The 22,694-nt window shown below is 46.0% G+C and overlaps 1 protein-coding gene across 2 annotated transcripts in view; it reads left to right on the plus strand.

Moving 5' to 3' along the window:
- Positions 1-2,126: 2,126 nt before the first annotated feature.
- LOC141100633 (mitochondrial ubiquitin ligase activator of nfkb 1-A-like) overlaps positions 2,127-22,694 on the plus strand; it is a 64,903-nt gene continuing 44,335 nt past the window's right edge. The window contains exons 1-3 of one of the 2 annotated variants that reach the window (XM_073589239.1): positions 2,127-2,564; positions 2,637-2,718; positions 11,429-11,549. In XM_073589239.1, the coding sequence (XP_073445340.1) occupies positions 2,457-2,564; positions 2,637-2,718; positions 11,429-11,549 (311 nt within the window). In that variant the 5' untranslated portion in view covers positions 2,127-2,456. The remainder of the gene's footprint in view (positions 2,565-2,636; positions 2,719-11,428; positions 11,550-22,694) is intronic. The other variant, XM_073589238.1, reaches the window with a different exon arrangement.

Here is a 22,694-nt window from a genome sequence, read left to right on the forward strand (position 1 = left end):
ACGTGGGCCGCGGGCGGCAGCGCCCGATCATCTGTCCGCTTGCCAGCTGCTGCGGCCACTGTTGCTCCTGCCGCCGGCCCTCTGCGGGCATGGCGGTGATAGTTTCAAGTTCCTCCCGCACTGCAGGGAGATAAGCCGCCACGCCCCTCCCACGCACCCCATCCTCGCCTTAGCATGAGACCCCCTCCCCCCCGCAGCCACTCACAGCGTCGCACTCGCTTGCCTGCTCGCAGGACCTGTGATGAGGTCACAGGAGGGGAGGAGTCAGGGGGTCACATGATCAGGAGCCTTTGTCCAGACCCCCGACATGTCACCCCTGACTCCGCCCCTCCTGTGACCTCATCACAGGTCCTGTGCGCTCAACCTTGCCTCTACCGTCTGCAAGACTCTGCTTTGCTGTTGTGATGGTGCTGGTTGAGGTAAGTATGTGTGGGGTCAGGATTTACAGTGATGATGTAGCAGAGCTGTGTGTGTACGAGGTGTACGGAGCGGAGCCGTGTGTGTACGAGGTGTACGGAGCGGAGCCGTGTGTGTACGAGGTGTACGGAGCGGAGCCGTGTGTGTACGAGGTGTACGGAGCGGAGCCGTGTGTGTACGAGGTGTACGGAGCGGAGCCGTGTGTGTACGAGGTGTACGGAGCGGAGCCGTGTGTGTACGAGGTGTACGGAGCAGAGCCGTGTGTGTACGAGGTGTACGGAGAGGAGCCGCGCGTGTACGAGGTGTACGGAGTGGAGCCGTGTGTGTATGGAGTGGAGCCATATGTGTACGGGATGTTCGGAGCGGAGCCAAGTGTGTACGAAGCATACAAAGCGGGCTTTTCCCACGGACACAGGAGTACACGGCGGAGCCCCGAGGAGCATTTTAAAACACACACATGACGTTCCACCTGAAGTGATGTGCTGGAAGCTGACCGGAAATGAGATCATTTCTTGAGGAGATTGTGACGGAACCAGGAATGCTTCAGATCCATCACCATGTCCTCCTCCGACAGCGCAGACAGCAGGATCGCCTTGGAATCGGGGATGCCGGCCATGTGAGCGGATCATGATAGGTCCTGCACCGGGAGGCTCAGGTGGGCACTACAATGGGAGCCAGGCTGCTATAGTATCTTTGTAGAATCTTTATTTCTTTCTCTCTTTTTCTTTCTTTCTCTGTTCTTTCATTCTCTGTTCTGTCTTTCCCTCATTTTCTTTCTCTCTCTGTTCTTTCTTTCTCTCTGTTCTTTCTTTCTCTGTTCTTTCTTTCTCTGTTCTTTCTTTCTCTCTCTAATCTTTCTTTTTTCTCTCTCTGTTCTTTCTTTCCTCTCTTTCTCTCTGTTCTTTCTTTCTTTTCTTTACTTCTTTCTTTCTCTCTGTTCTTTCTCTCTCTCTCTGTTCTTTCTTTCTTTCCCCTTTCTTTCTCGCTGTTTTCTTTTTTCTCTCTCTGTTTTCTCTCTTCCTTAGTGCCAGTGTGCCCATAATGCCAGCCACTGTGCCCTCAGTACCAGTCAGTGTGATCAGCATTGCTAAATGGGTGCGATTAGGTGTGGACATGGGTGTGACTAGTTGTGAAATGGGTGTGGCTGGGCGTGGCCAAAAATTTGCAGTCTTTGTCCATCTTTCCCTTCTTCAAAAGTTGGGAGGTATGATAGGGGCGGCTATGACCAGGGGGTCTGGTTGCCCAATAGAGAGCAGTTCTGCCAGGAATTCTGTAATCATGCATACAAAAGGGGACAGAGATTTGGGAGGAGTACTGTACCTAAAAGCAATAAATAGGACTGAGCTGAAATACTGGGCACAGCTCTGACTACATGTTATATAGTCGTGTTAATCTCCTCTCACTTCTTGTAACCTACAAGTGTACAAAGATATTATATAGTCACCATGTGACTAGTGGGCCTGTGTAACTTCAAATGCCAGGGCTGAATTTTAGTCCCAGTCCGGCCCTGCTCCTTACCACTAGAAATGGCAGACATTGGAAGGATAGAGAGGGGTTCTGCATATTTTGGACATTTGCAGCATCTGCTTTGCACACCCTGGATGTCCTGAGTTATCATAAAAGTGCAATTCCAATGTCCAACTGTCTGCCATTTGCGTCTTAGCTCGGGCCACCCTGTCATTATCATGGCCTGATTGCAGAGGAGCACCAGAGCCCTGGCTCCTGTATGTAATAAGCTCTGCAGTGTGACAGATGAAGGGTCACATGGATTAGTCTGCTTGCTGCTGTGCAGGGCATGCTGGGACATGTAGTGCACCACAGGCTCTGCACTCTCCGTGACCCTGTGATGAATGTCACGCCGACAGCGACCCCGGCAGCTATGACATAGTGCAGGAAGCTGAGGAATGACGTCGGCAGACCATTGACTGCCGGGAAATGTAGTCCGGCGCCTGCCGGGTATTGTAGTCTTCGGCGAATGTTGTTAACTCGCTGGAGATCTGAGGTAAAAGTAAGAGCGCAGTGTCTGGAAGTTGGGCGGCATGGAGCTGTGTGCGCTGGACACCGTGTGTGCCGGCTGCAGCCTCGCCCTGGCCGGGGGCTTCTACTACTTGTACCGGCGGCAGCGGGCGGCGGTGAGGAGGATACAGGTGAGCGGTGTCCTGTTGTCTGCAGTGTCCCCCGCTCTTCCTGTCACCTGACCCCATGTTTCTGCTCCACAGGCCGCTGATCGGCTGCAGGTGGGCGCAGAGCTGAGGACCCTGCTGGAGGCTCCCCGGGAGCTGAGCTATGTGGTGCTGCAGGGTGAGTTCCCACCATGTGCTGCTGATCAGCTGCTATATTCCTGGTGGTCCCTGTATGAGTGATGGAACCCCCTGAAAATCTGCAATTTCTTGGCTGCACAATTGTGCAGCTTGGAGATGAGAAATGTAAAATCTCAGTCTGCTCACTAGTGCAGATGTTCCAATCTGTGTGGAAACTTAGCATTTTCTTCAGGTGTGAACTTTCCCCTCCCTGATGACCTTACGACTTCCAGTCACCTGACTGCTTGCTGTTGATTGGCTGCAGGGTGAGGAGACTGGTGATGGGGGCTTTATTGCTTCTGGTCTGAGCAGCAGCACTGGAGCCGGAGTGGATTTCTGTGGTGGAGTGAAGCATCTATTTTTCAGATGGTTTCTACCTATAATTTAAAATAAAGAAAAAAACAAAGTTTAAGGCTGTGTGCACACGTAGCGATTTTTAAGCGTTTTTGCCGCGACACCCCATGCATTCCTATGGCATTCCGCACATGCTGTGCTAATGCTGCGCTTTTTTCTGCGGCGGAATCGCATCGCGGAAAAAATCGCAGCATGCTCATTCTTTTGTGCGGAATCGCAAAGAATTGCCGCGATTCCGCACCCATAGGAATGCTTGCTGTGCGTGAAAAAACCGCGCGATTTCTGGGAAGGAGTCCGGTTTTTAGTAAGCGTTTTAAAACGCTACGTGTGCACATAGCCTAAGGGGTGTCTGTCACCCCAAAATGCATTTTGTTGGCTAACTATCCTATGAGGCTATGTGAACACCCTGCAGAGTCTGCTGCGGATCCGGCCCTGCGGATCCACAGCAGTTCTGCAGACATTGTACAGTACCGTGTTAACCAATGGGATTTCAAAACCGCAGTGCCCACGGTGTGGATTTTTCCGCTCGGGTTTGCTGCGTTTTTAAATCCGCAGCATGTCAATTCTTTCTGCGGATTCCGCAGCGGTTTGCCACCTGTTCCATTGTTCAGGTGTCAAACCGCAGGTCACTTTACCTGCGGTTTTACCTGCAAGTCCGCGCGAAAAAATTCTCAGGTGACTCCACACTGTGTGTACTTACCCTGAGAATGATGCTAGCACTGGAACTGCTACAGTGCTTGTGGAAATAACTTTCTTCATATGCAAATCAGTGGGTTTTGGTTGCCCCCATGGAGTGGCCATGAGCTGGGTGCACCAATACCACCCCTCAATTTGCGTCATTGGGGCAGCCCTAGCTTGTGATGGACAGCTGGCTTCTAGAGCAAGCACTGACCTATGTGTTAGCGTGTATTCTTATACTACGGAACGCACACGCTGTATGCAATAAACTGTCGTTTATCCATTACCTTTTTATCACTAACAAACTCTCCTTCCTTGCCATCACTGAAACCTGGCTCACTCCCTCTGACTCAGCCTCTCCAGCTGCACTTTCTTATGGCGGATTCAATCTCTCTCACACCCCTTGCCCCAGCAACAAACGTGGTGGAAGAAGTGGCATGCTCCTTTACCCCAATTCCACTACCACCCTCCGCTACTCTTCCCTCGTTTGAGGTGCACTCCATCCGCATCTATTCCCCCTCTAACCTCCAGATGGCTGTCATCTACTGCCCCCCAGAGCTAGTCATCTCCACCTTTCTCAACCACTTCACCACCTGGCTACTTCATTTCCTTTCTGCTGACATCCCCACCATCATCATGGGTGACTTCAATTTCCCCATTGACACTTCCACCTCAGCTGCCTCTAAACTTTTATCGCTGACTGACTCCTTTGGCCTCACTCAATGGTCCTCCACAGCCACTCACAAAGATGGCCACACGCTGGACCTCATCTTCACCTGCCTCTGTTCCCTTACTAATCTCACCTCTCCCTCTGTCTGACCACAAACTACTAAAATTCTCTTCCCTCTCCTCTCCTAGTGCGCAACCCCCACTCCACAAACTCACTCACCCTTGCAGAAATCTCAAACGCCCCAATTTACAATCACTCTGAGTCCTTTCTCCCTCTTACAGACATAGCTTCTCTTCATGACACAAATGCTGCTGCCACTTTATATAACACCATAATAACAGCAGCACTTGATTCAGCCACCCCCCTTACACACAGCAAAACTTGTACAATCAACAGGCAACAAAGGCTGACCAGCCTGTCCAAAGAACTGAGGCAGGCTTCCAGGGTTGCTGAGCGGAGATGGAAGAGATCCCGTTCTGCCGAGCACTTTACTGCATACAAGCAGTCCCTCGCCAGCTTCAAGTCCACGCTCTCTGCCGCAAAACAAACTTCTCATCTCTCATATCCTCCCTGTCTCACAACCCTAAACAGCTTTTCAAAACTTTCAATTCTCTACTCTGTCCCCCAGCAACTCCTCCCTCTCCTCTCATTTCTGCTGAAGACTTTCTTTAAGCAGAAGATTGACAAGATCAGAGAAAGCTTTGGCCCGCAGTCCCCAATGCCCCTCCTCTTGACTGCTCAGCCCTGTTCTTCCAAAACCAGCTTCCCCACCATGACAGAAGATCAGCTCTCCAACCTTCTGTCAAGATCACATCTCACCACTTGCACGCTTTACCCGCTCCTGTCCCACCTCATCCCTAACCTCACAACAGTCTTCATTCCAACCCTAACACATCTCTTCAACCTCTCGCTTACCAATGGTGTCTTCTCCTCATCCTTCAAACATGCCTCAATCACACCCATCCTCAAAAAATCTTCCCTCGACTCATCCTTTGTGTCTAGCTATTGCCCGATATCACTTCTCCCTTACGCCTCAAAACTACTGCAACATCATGTCTATCTTGAACTGTCCTCCCACCTCTCCTCCTGCTCCCTCTTTGACCGGTTACAATCTGGCTTCTGACCGCATCACTCAACTGAAACTACCCTAACTAAACTCGCCAAGCGACTCTACTCTGTCCTTCTGGACCTGTTTTGCCTTCAACACTGTGGACCATTCCCTCCTGTTACAGATTCTCTCATCTCTTGGCATCAGACTTGGCCCTATCCTGGATCTCGTCATATCTAACAGACCGGACATTCAGTGTCTCCCTCTCCCACACCACCTTCTCACCTCGCCCCCTATCTGTCGGTGTTCCCCAAGGCTCAGTTCTAAAACAACTACTCTTCTCCATCTACACCTTCGGCCTGAGACAGCTCATAGAATCCCACAGTTTGCAGTATCATCTCTACGCCGACGACACACAGATCTATCTCTCTGGACCTGACATCCCCTCCCTACTGACAAATCCCACAATGTCTGTATGCTATTTCAGCTTTCTTTTTTGCTCGCTTTCTAAAACTGAACATGGACAAAACAGAATTCATCATCTTTCCCCCACCTCACTCTACCCCTCCACCAGACCTATCCATCAATGTCAATGGCTGCTCACTTTACCCAGTCCCACATGCTCGGTGCCTCGGGGTGATCCTCAACTCTGCCCTCTCTTTCATGCCATGTATCCAAGTCCTTGCCTCCTCCTCCTGCCGTCTCAAACTCAAAAATATTTCCCGGATCCGTGCATTCCTTGACCAAGAAACCGCAAAAATGCTAGTGTACGCCCTTATCATCTCCCGCCTCGACTATTGCAACCTCCTACTCTCTGGCCTCCCCTCCAGCACTCTTGCACCACTCCAATCCATCCTACACTCTGCTGCCCGATTAATCCACCAGTCTCCTCGTTATTCCCCATCCTCTCCTCTATACCAAGCCCTTCACTGGCTTCCTATTGTCCAGAGGCTACAGATTAAAGCCCTAACTATGACATACAAAGCCATCCACAACCTCTCTCCTCCATACATCTGTGACATGGTCTCCCGGTACTTGCCTACACGCAACCTTCGATCCTCTGAGGATCTCCTTGTCTACGTCCCTTTTATCTCTTCTTCCCACAACTGCATACAAGACTTCTCCCGTGCTTCCCCCATACTCTGGAACTCTTTATTCTGCAGCATGACAATGACCTTAAATGTACAGCCAATGTAATTAATAAATATCTTCAGTGTAAAGAACAAAGAGTCCTGGGAGTGATTATATGGCCCACAGAGCCCTGATCTAAACGTTGTCAGTCTGGGATTACATGAAGAGGAAAAAAGTATTTGCACAAGCCTAAATTCACAGAAGATCTGTAGTTAGATCTCTAAAATGTTTTTAACAATAGTTTTGGCTATTTTTTTTTTTTTTTTAAACTGTGCAATAAAATGTATTTACCCAGATGTTACATGCATCAAATGGAGCACCCCACAAGCAGCTATTAAACACTGCTTGTGGTCTCCTAAGGTATTAAAGAAATGTTGGCTGAGGATCAGGGACTTTGTCACCTGACTAATTCTCTGTCCTTCAAAATTTTCTGGGGCTTTTTATGGGTAGATTCCAATAAATACAGGTGTGACCAAAGCTCTAAAAAAAACAAAACAAAAAAAAAACCTCTACATGTAGCATCTGCGCCTGGGGAAAAAAAAAAAAGCGATCCTCCAAAGTTGATTTCCCTCTAGGCTCTACCATACAAACATTTCATTGTGAAGAGAAAGGAAAAAATAGGATGGCACTCACCGTTCATGTGAATCAAATCACTTTATTTCACATACACAAGGCATAGGCATGGGAGCAATGTGCTGAAAGACAGACAACAGCCGTTTCGCGCTCAATACGCTTCAACAGGTCCTGTTGAAGCGTATTGAGCGTGAAACGGCTGTTGTCCGTCTTCATGCCTTGTGTATGTGAAATAAAGTGATTTGATTCACATGAACGGTGAGTGCCATCCTATTTTTTCTTTCTCTTCACAATGAAATGTTCTGTTTTTTCAACATGGGATTGAGCACCCGTTCCAAGTGGGATTAAGGTTTTTTTTATTAATGTGAAAAATATGTGTGCAGACATCCAGGGTATTTTTCCACACAACGGTGCCGGATATCTATTTTCTCAATTTCTACCATACAAACTATTTCTAGAAAAATTAACCATTCTATTTTGTATAGCGTTGCGATAGATCCTACTACGCAGGCACTGGTGCCATTTTTCTAGAGAAAAAAAATTATGCTCCATCAAGATGGAGCCTGCGCAGTAGCATCGTTCCGAGAGATGCTATTGCACAGGCACTGCCATTTTGCTAGAGAAAAAAAACTTAGGTTCCATCAAGATGGGGCCACCTGCACAGTAGCAGCTATCGAAACGATGCTACTATGCAGGTGCCGCCAGCGCCATCTTGATGGAGCATACATTTTTCTTTTTTCTCTAGCAAAATGGCGGCGCCTGCACAGTAGCATCTATCACAACACGATCGATGCTACTGCATGGCCGCAGGCTCCATTTTGATTGAAAAAAATCTTAAAACTATATGACTAAATAAAAGGAAAACGGGTATATTATCCATCTCATCATGCTATAGTGCAGGCGCTGCCTCCGACACCTGCCTGATGAATGTGAATTTTTTTTTTTTTTTTAAAACCATATTACAGTTGTGGCCAAAAGTATTGACACCCCTGCAATTCTGTCAGATAATACTCAGTTTCTTCCTGAAAATGATTGCAAACACAAATTCTTTGGTATTATCTTCATTTAATTTGTCTTAAATGAAAAAACACAAAAAGAATTGTCCTAAAGCCAAATTGAATATAATTCCACACCAAACATAAAAAAGAGGGTGGACAAAAGTATTGGCACTGTTCGAAAAATCATGTGATGCTTCTCTAATTTGTGTAATTAACAGCACCTGTAACTTACCTGTGGCACCTAACAAGTGTTGGCAATAACTATATGTAAATCACACTTGCAGCCAGTTGACATGGATTAAAGTTGACTCAACCTCTGTCCTGTGTCCTTGTGTGTACCACATTGAGCATGGAGAAAAGAAAGAAGACCAATGAACTGTCTGAGGACTTGAGAAACCAAATTGTGAGGAAGCATGAGCAATCTCAAGGCTACAAGTCCATCTCCAAAGACCTGAATGTTCCTGTGTCTACCGTGCGCAGTGTCATCAAGAAGTTTAAAGCCCATGGCACTGTGGCTAACCTCCCTAGCTGTGGACGGAAAAGAAAAATTGACAAGAGATTTCAACGCAAGATTGTTGGGATGTTGGATAAAGAACCTCGACTAACATCCAAACAAGTTCAAGCTGCCCTGCAGTCCGAGGGTACAACAGTGTCAACCCGTACTATCCGTCGGCGTCTGAATGAAAAGGGACTGTATGGTAGGAGACCCAGGAAGACCCCACTTCTTACCCCGAGACATAAAAATGCCAGGCTGGAGTTTGCCAAAACTTACCTGAAAAAGCCTAAAACGTTTTGGAAGACTGTTCTTTGGTCAGATGAGACAAAAGTAGAGCTTTTTGGGCAAAGGCATCAACATAGAGTTTACAGGAGAAAAAAAGAGGCATTCAAAGAAAAGAACACGGTCCCTACAGTCAAACATGGCGGAGGTTCCCTGATGTTTTGGGGTTGCTTTGCTGCCTCTGGCACTGGACTGCTTGACCGTGTGTATGGCATTATGAAGTCTGAAGACTACCAACAAATTTTGCAGCATAATGTAGGGCCCAGTGTGAGAAAGCTGGGGTTTCCCTCAGAGGTCATGGGTCTTCCAGCAGGACATTGACCCAAAACACACTTCAAAAAGCACTAGAAAATGGTTTGAGAGAAAGCACTGGAGACTTCTAAGGTGGCCAGCAATGAGTCTAGACCTGAATCCCATAGAACACCTGTGGAGAGATCTAAAAATGGCTGTTTGGAGAAGGCACCCTTCAAATATCAGGGACCTGGAGCAGTTTGCCAAAGAAGAATGGTCTAAAATTCCAGCAGGGCATTGTAAGAAACTCATTGATGGTTACCGGAAGCGGTTGGTCGCAGTTATTTTGGCTAAAGGTTGTTCAACCAAGTATTAGGCTGAGGGTGCCAATACTTTTGTCTGGCCCATTTTTGGAGTTTTGTGTGAAATGATCAATGTTTTGGTTTTTGCTTCATTTTCTTTTGTGTTTTTTCATTTGAGACAAATTAAATGAAGATGATAATACCAAAGAATTTGTGTTTGCAATTATTTTTAGGAAGAAACTGAGTATTGTCTGATAGAATTGCAGGGGTGTCAATACTTTTGGCCACAACTGTATATGCAGTATGTAAAATAAGGGGCAGGTCAGTGACCTGTTAGAAGCCATACACACGAATACCTGAGCAGAGCACCACATGAAGACCCCCACAGGCCGCCCCGGAGCATGAGCAAATCATTAACACAGTACTGAAAATAAAGATTAAGCAACCACAAGACGGATTTCATCAACCAAACAAGTATCATTGTAATCAGTATAAGGCCGGTTTCACATTAGCGCTTTTTCAGCGCGCGCACGGCCGGGGGTAGCTCCGCCCCCGATCCGGCTCTCTGCCCGGCGTGCCCGCCCCTTGCTTGTAGCGCCGCCTACTAGCGGACAGCGGCGCCTGCGATCGGCGCACCCTATCTTTAGCATAGGGTGCGCAGATCGTGCGCAGGCCGTGCGCTAGTTGCGCTTTGACCTGTGCTGCGCACTTTTGACGGTGCGCCGTGCGCGCCAAAATCAAACTTTTCGGATTTTGGCGCGCACGGCGCACCGTCAAAAGTGCGCAGCACAGGTCAAAGCGCAACTAGCGCACGGCCTGCGCACGATCTGCGCACCCTATGCTAAAGATAGGGTGCGCCGATCGCAGGCGCCGCTGTCCGCTAGTAGGCGGCGCTACAAGCAAGGGGCGGGCACGCCGGGCAGAGAGCCGGATCGGGGGCGGAGCTACCCCCGGCCGTGCGCGCGCTGAAAAAGCGCTAATGTGAAACCGGCCTAATGGCGCCAAAATGACAGTGTCTATAGTTTACTCATCACAATTCTGCTGATATGTTCACTTTAAATACATGGGGAAGTTTCATTGCTGTTCTGCTCTTTAACATCCAGAATAAAATACACATTTTTGCAATACAACTTGGTACGTATAAAGGGAGCTACTTGAAGACCTGCCCATATAATCTAACTAGTGCGCTTTGAATTTCTGAAGCTTGCAAGGAGCCATGGACAGACTCTCCTCCTTCCTTGTCCCCCACCCCCTCATTGGTTTTCCTTTTCTTTATTCTCTTCCTTGTGGTTTGGTTACATATCAGTTTTTATATTTTCAAAAAAGTAATTTCCAATAGTTGTATGTGGTCTGTACATTTAGTGTTAATTGTACAAACGTTTTATGTAATTCTCTGAACAATCCAACTGTGGGTTGCCAGGTTGTCTGACTTTTGTTGATTATGACTTAAAACTTCAATAAAAAGCATTAAAAAAAACTGCAAGTGTACCTAGAAAAATTGATGATTTGATGCTGTTTTGAAGGCAAAGGGCGGGCACAGCAAATGTTGATTTCTATTTTGTTTGTTCACTTTATTTTTCTCAACTAACACAATACACTTTTTTTTTTTTTTAAATAATTTTTAATATGCAGTATTTTTCCACACCGGTCTATGAAATTTTGCACACTATTGTTCATATTGTAACTCTTACAAGATTAAAGAATTATTGACACTTATCTACCTTTTGGATGTGCCGCCTCTTCCATCTTCCCATTGTAAATTTTACTATAGGCATTTTATTAGAAAGATTGAAGTGGTAACAATGGAGTGTCACAGCTGCCTAAAACTGGATTTTACTTAGGTGTTCACAACTCTGATAGTCTGTCAACTTTTGATTTTTAGATCTTGTTCTAGTACATCCACATTATCATTGTGTACTTATATCTAAATACTGTGTTTCTATCACAGGAAGAGTGGAAGCTGCAGGTACTCCTCTGTGCAGCCAGAACCATCCACATCTTCTGGCGGTAATTCAGAAGAACCAGATGGTGGAACACCGACTATTTTGGAACAGCCTCACTAAAAGCTGGTAAGAAGATTCTAAATTCATAACTGGCAGGAGGTTGTATGGGGTTTGGTTTCCAGAGGTCATAGACAAGGCAACTTTCTTAAGGCTCTAACAGTAACAGCACTAATTATCATATTGCCCAGCATATGAAAATGGTCTGGAACTGTAAATCGAAACCCCGCTTTTGATTTTTAAAAGCAAAAAAACCACTTTGTAGCATTAGTTCACGCTAGCTGATAGAAGAGGAGACCTTGACTGAAGGGCCTCTATCTCTATGAAACTACAATGCTGGGTTTTATTTAACATGACCGGAGGTGTTTTCATTTTTTGCTCGCCTTCTTCCCAGAGCCATAACTTTCTTTATTTTTCGGTCAAAATAGCCATGTGAGGGCTAGTTTTTGCGGGACAAAGTGTACTTTGAAACACTATTAGTGTTGACATATCGTGTACTGAAAAATGGGGAAAAAATTCCAAGTGTGGTGAAATTGCAAAAAAGGGCAATTGTTTTTTTGTTTTACTTTTTTACTATGATCACTGAATGCTAAACATCAAATAAAAGAGGGCTAAAAATCCTCCAAAAATTCAAAAGACAGCAGAAAAAAGGCAGCAATGTTTTTACCTGAGTAGGCCTCCAGACAAATGCACTCACAGGGTGCAGCAGGCCCATGCAGTTAAGATGACAGTAACACAGGTGCAACAATACTGATGAGACAGCCGCTCATTGATGGTATTACTGATTGGGTGGATCAAGGAAATGCTGTAGATATAGTATATCTTGACTTCAGCAAAGCATTTGACAAAGTCTCTCATACAATCCTTATTGAAAAAATGACTAAGTATGGAATGGACAAGGCAACTGTTAGGTGGATTCATAACTGGCTTAGTGATCGGACCCAAAGAGTGGTCGTAAATGGCTGCACATCCAGTTGGAAGAATGTCTCAAGTGGGGTACCACAGGGCTCTGTCCTGGGCCCTGTATTGTTCAACATCTTTATCAACGATTTAGATGAAGGAATTGAGGGTAAACTGATTAAATTTGCTGATGACACAAAGCTAGGAGGGATAGCTAATACTAGAGAAGAGAGAGAGAGGATTCAAAAAGATTTAAATAAACTGGAGAAGTGGGCAGCAACTAACAGAATGGTTTTTAACAGGGAGAAATGCAAAGTACTACATCTGGGCAATAAAAATGAAAAAAGCATATATAGAATGGGAGGAATAGGGCTAAGTGACAGCACATGTGAAAAAGACTTGGGTATACTAATAGATCACAGACTGAATATGAGTCAACAGTGTGATGCAGCAGCAAAAAAGGCAAATGCAATTCTAGGATGTATTAACAGAAGCATACAGTCTAGATCACGTGAAGTAATTATTTCCCTCTACTCCTCTTTGGTCAGACCTCATCTGGAATATTGTGTCCAATTTTGGGCACCACATTTTAAAAAAGACATCAACAAACTGGAGCAAGTTCAGAAAAGAGCGACCAGAATGGTGACCGGTCTGCAAACCCTGTCTTATGAGGAAAGGTTGCAGGATTTGGGAATGTTTAGTTTGCAAAAGAGAAGACTGAGAGGAGACTTAATAGCTGTCTACAAATATCTAAAGGGCTGTCACATTGTAGAAGGATCAACTTTATTCTCATTTGCACAAGGAAAGACTAGAAGCAATGGGATGAAGCAAAATGGGAGGAGACACAGATTAGATATTAGAAAAAACTTTTTGACAGTTAGAGTGATCAATGAGTGGAACAGGCTGCCACGAGAAGTGGTGAGTTCTCCTTCAATGGAAGTCTTCAAACAGAGGCTGGACAGACATCTAACTGGGATGATTTAGCGAATCCTGCTTTGAGCAGGGGGTTGGACCAGATGGCCCAGGAGGTCCCTTCCAACTCTACGATTCTATGATTCATTACCTACCAATCCATGCAGGGGGTGGTGTTGTGAATTCGCTTTCTGGCCTACCCCTGGTTACTAGTAAAGGTAGTGGAGCCGGTTATATTAACAGAGGGATCGCGAGTTCTCCTTCCGGGCTCCCTCTGGTAGTTATTGGAGGTAATGGAGCTGATCTAGTTAACAGAGGCCTGCCACCTGATAATGAGGAGGATGACTAGAGATCTGGAGTTTCTGATTGGATTTAAGACAGCCGACTCCCTCTATCCCTGCTGGTGATTTTTTCCTGCCTCCTAAGGTCTTAGTTTCCAGCTCAGTCCCTGCATGCTCAGCTAAGTGTTCTTTTGCTATTGTTCACATTTGATCTGGTTTTGTCTATTTCAGTTTTGTGTGGTCAGGCAGCTCCGGCTGGGGCTGTGCTGAATCTCATCCATATGTTACTGCTTGTTCCAGTTTGTTTTTGTCCCTTATTAGATTAGCCTCTTTTTGCTCTGCTTTCAGAATATACCAGAGTGCTGATATAGTGGGTGAAGGCTAGTGGCTTCAGTATTTTTCTATGAGACGTGTTGGGCATTTTTTGCAGGGTTTTTTGCGTGATTGCAGACAGTCTTTCCTTTCCTGCCCTGTCTAGTTAGTGTGGGCCCCATCGTTTGCTCAGTCTATTTTCCTAGCTGCGTTTCGTGTTTTCATCTTGTCTCACCGACAATATATGTTTGGGGGCTATCTTTTCCTTTGGGGTCTGCTCTGGGGCAGTTTAGATTTCCCCTTTCTTGTTTTAGGCTTATTTAGTTCTCCGGCTGTGTCGAGGCGTCTAGAATCATTGTAGGTACGCTCCACGGCTACTACTAGTTGTGTGGATAGGATCAGGGGTCTGCAATCCGCTTAGTTACCAACCTCTCTGGTTTTCTGTGGCTTAGCTTGGTCTTGCTTTCCTCCTCGGTGACCCAATCATAACAGAATCACCAGCCTAAAACGCAGATTCTAGGGTACTCAAAAGCAGGAGAGAATTGTAAAAAAAAAAAAAAAAAAAAGTGTCAGAATTTTATATATATATATATATATATATATATATATATATATATATATATATATACCGTATTTTTCGCTTTATAAGATGCACTTTTGTTCCCCCAAATTTTGGGGGAAAGTGGGGGGTGCGTCTTATAAAGCGAATCTGTGTGCTGCTGTGCTATAGAGTGGAGGGGGTGGCTCTGGCATGGAGTCAGGGGGCTGGGGTGGGCTGGATGGGGGCTGCAGAGACAGCGGGAGGTCCTGTGCGCACGCTCATTAGGCTCATGTAATATTCACTGCACCTGCTGTCCATCACCTTGGTGCTGAAACAGCGCCGAGTTGGTAGACAGGGGAGCGGTGCATATTACATGTGCCTGCATTCTCCTCCCTTCACTATAGACACTTACTGATGATCACTCCTGTTCCCAGCTCCCCCATGGGTTTCCTGTGTCCAGTCTGCTGTCATCCTCCTCCTGCAGGGAGAGCTGCAGCAGCAGCTCATTCAGGCAGCTCATCGCTTCAGGACTTTGCATGATGTCACCATAGGACCTGCGGTCACATGACTCCCAGTGTGCACTGTGAGTCACATGACCGCAGCGGAGCAGCTCCTATTGGTCACATCATGGAAGGTCCTGTAGCTACAATAGGCTGCCTGAATGAGCAGCAGCTGCATGCGCCCTGCAGGAGGAGGATGACAGTAGACTCAGCACAGACACGGGTAAGCCACAGGGGAGCTGGGAGCAGGAGCGATCATCAGTAGGTGAGTTAACTGTTTATTATTTTAGCATGTGCTTGCCAGCAGGGGGGAAATATAGGGACGGGGGCCATGTGTGACAGCAGGGGGGATATAGGGATGGGGGGACAATGTGTGCCAACATGGGGAAATATATGAACGAGGGGCCATTAGTGCCAGCAGGGGGGAATATATGGATGGGAGGGGGAAATCTGTGCCAGCAGGGGGGAATATATGGAGGGGGGGGACAATGTGTGCCAGCAGGGGGGAATATAGGGACGGGGGGACAATGTGTGCCAGCAGGGGGAATATAGGGACGGGGGGCCGTGTGAGTACCAGCAGGGAGGCATATAGAGAGAGGGGGCCATGTGAGTGCCAGCAGGGGGGCATATAGTGACCGGGGGGGCCATATCAAGGATAGCCCCCCATCCTATGTGCCAGCACAAGGGGGCCATGTGCCAGGATGAGGGTTATATAGATACCAGGATGAGGGGCATATATATGATTTGTAAGACAGACACTGGCATTATAAGACACCCCTCCATTTAACCTAAAAAAAACATTTTTTTCTCTTTTTCTTCACCAAATTTGGGGGTGCATCTTATAGTCAGGTGCGTCTTATAAAGCGAAAAATGCGGTATATATTTTCCTCTTTTTCTCTGGGGCCGTAGGAGGATTTTTTCTGGAGATTAAGCAATTGTCTGATCGTGTTGAACAGCTCGCTGCTGAAGTGCGGGGAATTTCCGCCTATCTCGCTCAATCATCTGCTGTTGAACCAAAAATCCCTACTCCTGATGTGTTTTCTGGGGATCGGTCTAAATTTTTGAATTTTAAGAATAATTATAAACTATTTCTTGCCTTGAAGCCTAACTCATCGGGGAGCTCTGTGCAGCAGGTTAAAATTGTCATCTCCTTGCTGCACGGCGATCCCCAAGATTGGACTTTTTCTCTGACACCTGTAGATCCTATTCTGACTAATGTGGACGCATTTTTTCAAGCCTTGGGGTTTGTTGTATGATAAACCTAATGCTATTGATCAAGCTGAGAAAACCCTATTGGCATTGAACCAGGGTCAGGATTCTGCAGAGTTATATTGTCAAAAATTCCAAAAGTGGGCGGTCCTTACTACATGGAATGACTGTGCCTTAGCAGCTCTCTTTCGGAAGGGTTTGGCAGAAACTGTAAAAGATGTTATGGTGGGATTTCCTGTTCCCTCTGGTCTTGATGATTCTATGTCATTAGCCATTCAAGTTGATCGGCGTTTACGTGAACGTAAAACTACACGAGAGGCGTTGCCGCCTTTTGAATGAACATCTGAACCCATGCAATGTGATAGGGTTTTGTCTAGGGCGCAACGTCAGGAGTTTAGAAGGCGTAATAAGCTGTGTTTTTTCTGTGGAGACGCCTCTCATACTATTTCTGTCTGAACGAGAAAAACGTTTTGCGCACACATTTGCTGTGGGCAGTGTACAACCTAAGTTCCCTTTGACAATTACTCTGATCTGCTCCTTGTCTACATTTTCCGCTAAGGCTTTTGTAGATCCAGGAGCAGCTTTGAATCTGATGGATTTAGATTTTGCTAAACCTTGTGGTTTTCCATGATACCCCTGCGGACTCCTATCCCTTTGAGGGGTATTGATGCTACTCCTTTGGCGGCGAATAAACCCCAGTTTTGGACCCAGGTGATAATGCGGGTCGCCCCGGACCACCAAGAAAACTGTAAATTTGTGTTGTTGCATAATTTGCATGATACTATTGTTCTGGGTTTTCCCTGGTTGCAAACTCATAATCCTGTTTTGGATTGGAAATCTGTGTCTGGTGAGTTGGGGTTGTCAGTGTGTTCTTAGTGACACTCCTGTTTTCTCCACCTCTCCCCAGTCTCATGATATTCCTGATTATTTGGCTGATTTTTCTGATGTATTTAGTGAGAGTAAGTCTGCGTATTTGCCTCCTCATAGGAGTTATGACTGTGCAATTGAGTTAATGCCCAGGTGTAAATTTCCCAAGGGTCGGCTTTTCAAGTTATCGGTACCCGAACATGATGCTATGCGATCTTATATCAAGGAGTCGTTGGAGAAGGGTCATATTAAACCATCCTCTTCACCTTTAGGTGCTGGTTTTTTGTTTTTTTTTGTGGCCAAGAAAGATGGTTCATTAAGGCTGTGTGCACACGCTGCGGATTCCGCTGCGTTTCCGCAGCGGTTTTGGCCGCTGCGGACACGCAGCAGTTTTAGCTGCGGTGTACAGTACCATTCATTTGAATGGGAAAAAAAAAACGCTGTGCCGACGCTGCGGAAAAAACCACGCGGATTTGCTGCGGTTTTGAATCCGCAGAAAGAATTGCATGTCAATTCTTTCTGCGGAAACCGCTGCGGGTTCCTATCTCCACCATTGTGGAGATAGTGAATCCGCAGGACCAAACCGCAGGCAAAACCGCAGATAATCCGCAGGTCTTTGGACCTGCGGATTATCTGCGGTTTTTGCAAAATCCGTGCGGATTAATCCGCAGCGGATTCCGCAGCGTGTGCACGCAGCCTAAGGCCTTGTATTGACTATTGTTCCCTTAACAAAATCACTGTTAAATATCAGTACCTGTAACCCCTGATTTATTTTCCAGAGTTAAAAGTGCCTGCTGGTTTACCAGGCTTGACCTCAGGGGGGTGTATAATCTTATTCGCATCAAGCACGGGGATGAATGGAAGACGGCGTTTAATACTCCGGAGGGACATTTTGAGTACCTGGTGAAGCCTTTTGGGCTCACTAATACCCCTTCTGTCTTCCAATCTTTTATGAACAATATTTTCCGGGACTTTGTGGATAAGTTTTTGATCGTTTTATCTGGATGATATTTTGATCTTTTCCAGTGATTGGGATTCTCATGTGGAACATGTCCGGACTGTGTACAGAGGATTTCATTTTTGGGATTTATTTTGTCCCCGTCGACTATTGTAATGGACCCGGCCAAGGTACAGGCCATTTATGATTGGGTTCAGCCCACTTCTTTGAAGGCTCTCCAGAAGTTTTTGGGTTTTGCTAATTTCTGTTGTAAATTTATAAGTAATTTTTCTGGTATTGTCAAACCACTGACTGATCTGACCAAAAAGGGCGCTGATGTGGTGAATTGGTCTCCAGAGGAAGTCTCGGCATTTCAGGAGCTTAAGCGGAGATTCACTTCTGCTCCGGTTCTATGGCAACCTGATGTCTCACTCCCTTTTCAGGTGGAGGTAGTTGCTTCTGAGATTGGTGCAGGAGCCGTTTTGTCCCAAAAAGATCCGTGACTTCTAAAATGAATCCCTGTGCCTTCTTTTCTCAAAAATTCTCCCCATCTGAACGTAAGTATGACGTTGGGAATCGGGAATTGTTCGCCATGAAAGGGGCATTTGAAGAGTGGAGACATTGGATGGAGGGAGCTAGACATCAAGTTGTGGTCCTCACCGACCACAAAAATTTGATTTATCTTGAATCAGCCAAACATTTAAATCCTAGACAGGCTAAGTGGCCCTTGTTTTTCATGCGTTTTAATTTTGTGGTCTCTTTTCTTCCGGGCACTAAGAATGTTAAGGCGGACGCCCTTTCTAGGAGTTTATTTGCGGATTCTCTTATTGTGCCCGAGCCTACTACCATTCTAAATGAGGGGGTAGTTCTTTCCGCCATCTCACCCGATTTGAGACGTGCCCTGGAGGAATTTCAGGAAGACAAACCTGAATGTTGCCATATGGGAAAATTGTATGTTCCTGACCAGTGGAGGAAGAGAGTAATGTCTGAAATTCATTGCTCCGCTTTGGCTGGTCATCCAGGTATTTTTGGTACCAGAGATTTGGTGAGTCGGTCTTTTTGGTGGCCTGCCTTATCTCGTGATGTCAGAAATTTTGTGCAGTCCTGTGGGACTTGTTCTCGGTCTAAACCCTGTTCTCGTTCTAGTGGGTTGTTGATGCCCCTGCCAGTGCCCAAGAGGCCATGGACCCATATCTCAATGGATTTTATTTCTGATCTTCCTGTCTCTCAGAGAATGACTGTTATCTGGGTGATTTGTGATAGATGTTCTAAGATGATCCATCTTGTACCACTCCCAAAGATGCCATCTTCTTCAAAGTTGGTGCCCTTGTTTTTACAACAGGTGGTTCGGTTGCATGGGATTCCTGAGAACATTGCGTCGGACAGAGGAGTCCAGTTTGTTTCCAGATTTTGGAGAGCTTTTTGTTCCAAACTGGGTATTCAGTTATCTTTCTCCTCTGCAGTTCATCCTCAGGCCAGTGGGCAGACTGAGAGAACAAACCAGACTTGAGTCCTATTTGAGATGTTTTATATCTGCTCATCAGGATGACTGGGTCTCATTTTTGCCCTTGGCTGAATTCGCGTTAAACAATAGAGCTAGTTCTGCCACTTTGATGTTGCCCTTTTTCTGTAACTTTGGGTTTCATCCTCGATTTTCTTCAGGGCAAGTGGAATCTTAGACCTGCCTAAGTGTGGACACTGTAGTAGAGAGAATGCAGCAGATTTGGAACCAAGTGGTGGATAAGTTGTCCCTCTCTCAGGTAAAAGCCCAACGGTTTTCCAACCGGCATAGGACCATTGGACCCCGGTTTAAAGTGGGTGATATGGTTTGGTTGTCGTCAAAGAATATTCCTATGAAGGTTGCGTCTCCAAAGTTCAAGCCAAGATTCATTGGACCTTATAAGATTTTGGAGATTCTTAATCCTGTTTCTTTTCGATTGGCTCTTCCAGTTACATTTAAGATCCATAACGTGTTTCATAAATCTCTGTTGAAGAGGTTTGTGGAGCCAGTAGTTCCTATGGCGGCGCCTCCTGACCCTGTATTGGTTAAAGGCAATGTGGAACATTAGGTAGAGAAATATTGGATTCTCGTTTGGCTAGACGGAGGCTCCAGTACTTGGTCAAATGGAAGGGTTATGGCCAGGAGGACAATTCTTGGGTCTCTGCTTCTGACATTCATGCCGATAGATTGGTAGGTCCTTTTCGCCAGGCCCATCCTGATCGGCCTGGTGGCGTGGATGAGGGTCCGGTGACCCCCCCTCAAGGGAGGGGGTACTGTTGTGAATTCACTTTCTGGCCTACCTCTGGTTACTAATGAAGGTAGTGGAGCTGGTTATATTGACAGAGGGATCGTGAGTTCTCTTTCCGGGCTCCCTCTGGTGGTTACTGGAGGTAATGGAGCTGATCTAATTAACAGAGGCCTGCCACCTGATAATGAGGAGGATGACTAGAGATCTGGAGTTTCTGACTGGATTTAAGACAGCTGACTCCCTTTATCCCTGCTGGTGATTTTTTTTCCTGCCTCCTGAGGTCTTAGTTTCCAGCTCAGTCCCTGCATGCTCAGCTATGTGTTCTTTTGCTATTGTTCACATTTGATCTGGTTTTGTCTATTTCAGTTTTTTGTGGTCAGCCAGCTCTGGCTGGGGCTGTGCTGAATTTCCATCCTTGTTACTGCTTGTGCCAGTTTGCTTTTGTCCTTTATTAGATTGGCCTCTTTTTGCTCTGCTTTCAGAATATACCAGAGTGCTGATATAGTGGGTGAAGTCTAGTGGCTTCAGTATTTTTCTATCAGATGTGTTGGGCATTTTTTGCAGGGTTTTTTGGCGTGATTGCAGACAGTGTCTTTCCTGTCCTGCCCTGTCCTGTCTAGTTAATGTGGGCCCCATCGTTTGCTCAGTCTATTTTCCTAGCTGCGTTTGTTTTCATCTTGTCTCACGACTATATGTTTGGGGGCTATCTATTCCTTTGGGGTCTGCTCTGGGGCAGATTAGATTTCCCCTTTCTTGCTTTAGGCTTATTTAGTTCTCCGGCTGTGTCGAGGCATCTAGGATCATCGTAGGTACACTTCACGGCTACTACTAGTTGTGTGGATAGGATCAGGGGTCTGCAATCCGCTTAGTTACCAACCTCTCTGGTTTTCTGTGGCTTAGCTTGGTCTTGCTTTCCTCCTCGGTGACCCAATCATAACAGGGTGGCTGCTTAGTATGTGATTGCACAATGAAGACTTGTATGTGGCGCTGTTCACACAATAGTATTACACAGCATCCAGGTTAACAGCCTATTAGTGACGCCTTTCTATTAGATCAGGTGGGCTGCCCAGCGCTATCAAAATGCATCCCATGTGAACAGGCACCACAGTTTACAAGACAAAAAATGGGCCTAGCTGCACCCTGATATTAAAGTGCAAAAAAAATACATATAAAAATATGTGAGGTATTAGTCGATATTTTGGCCAAATTATGCAAGCCCGCAAACCCGCATTAAGGGTCCCTACACTTGCGAGTCCTAACACTAAAGAGGATTATAGTCCTCTTTTAGTTGCTGTTTAGTGTTAGGACTCACAAGTGTGGAACCCTTGACGCGGGTTGCGGGCTTTGTACAACAGCATGTGAAATTGATTGTCAGTCAGTGTTGCTTCCTAAGTGGACAGTTTGATTTCACAGAAGTTTGCTTTACTTGGAGTTATATTCTGTTTTTTAAAGGGAAGGTGCCATCCAAAAAATTTTTTTCCCAGCAATTGAAAAAATGTAAAGACTTAATGTTTAAATTTTCTTAAATATTTTTTTTTTATAAATTTAGTAAAATATGAAAAATAATTTTAAAAGGTTTGGTATTTACACTTTTAAACACTAGGGGAAGCAGCTACTGAAATTTGAAAAAAAACCTAGTGTACATCTAGCTCACATTACTGCCCTGCAGTAATTATGGGCGGAGTCTCCTCACATGTGTGTGTGTGATGTGACTCCTCTCCTCCCCTCCTGGTTGTTTGCTAAGGGAGAAGAGAGGATGAGATTTAGGAACACAGTGAGCAGCCATTTTTTTTTTTGATGACTGCAAAGTTATACTGACAAGTAGACAGTCACCGAGGATGGCAGGCAGCAAGGATTCTGGGAGATATATGGTGGAGGAGCAGGGTGACAGCAGCACAGAGTATTTCAGGAGAGCAGTGTGCTGGTCTATAGGGGGCACCCTGTTCGGTGCCAGGGATTGTACATAGAGCGCTGTGTTTTATACACATGGATGGACCGTCTGCTTGTCTGCTCGACAAATCCAGGAAACATTTCTGCTGATTGATGGCCTGTTCTGATTCAGACTTTGCATGCAAAGACCCCATTCCCCTCCTCAGATCCTGTCCTGGCGATGTGTGAAAGCGAGGTGACAGGCACTGTCCGGGGTGACGTTGGGAAGCAGGCTGGGGGGAAATTTAGCCATATAGTAACAATAAAAATGAGACCCCTCTCTTCAGCTGCCTCACCAGCCCTCCCCTGACTGCACCTAACTGGAGGGCATGCTGCCCCCTCTATTACCCCAGACCCGTGTGCAGGTGCTCAGCCAAGACCACCCTAGAATGGGTCCCCTTTCTGCAGATAATACTGCCATAGTGTTCTCACATAATACCGCCATATAGCTCACACATAATACTGCCATATAGATCACACATAATACCGTCAATTAGATCACACATTATCTTATATCTCACACAATACCGCCATGTAGTTCTCACACAATACCGCCATGTAGTTCTCACACAATACC

The sequence above is a fragment of the Dendrobates tinctorius genome, unplaced genomic scaffold, assembly GCF_039654945.1.
Source record: "Dendrobates tinctorius isolate UK_male_01 unplaced genomic scaffold, ASM3965494v1 ptg000107l, whole genome shotgun sequence".
Classification (NCBI taxonomy): domain Eukaryota; kingdom Metazoa; phylum Chordata; class Amphibia; order Anura; family Dendrobatidae; genus Dendrobates; species Dendrobates tinctorius.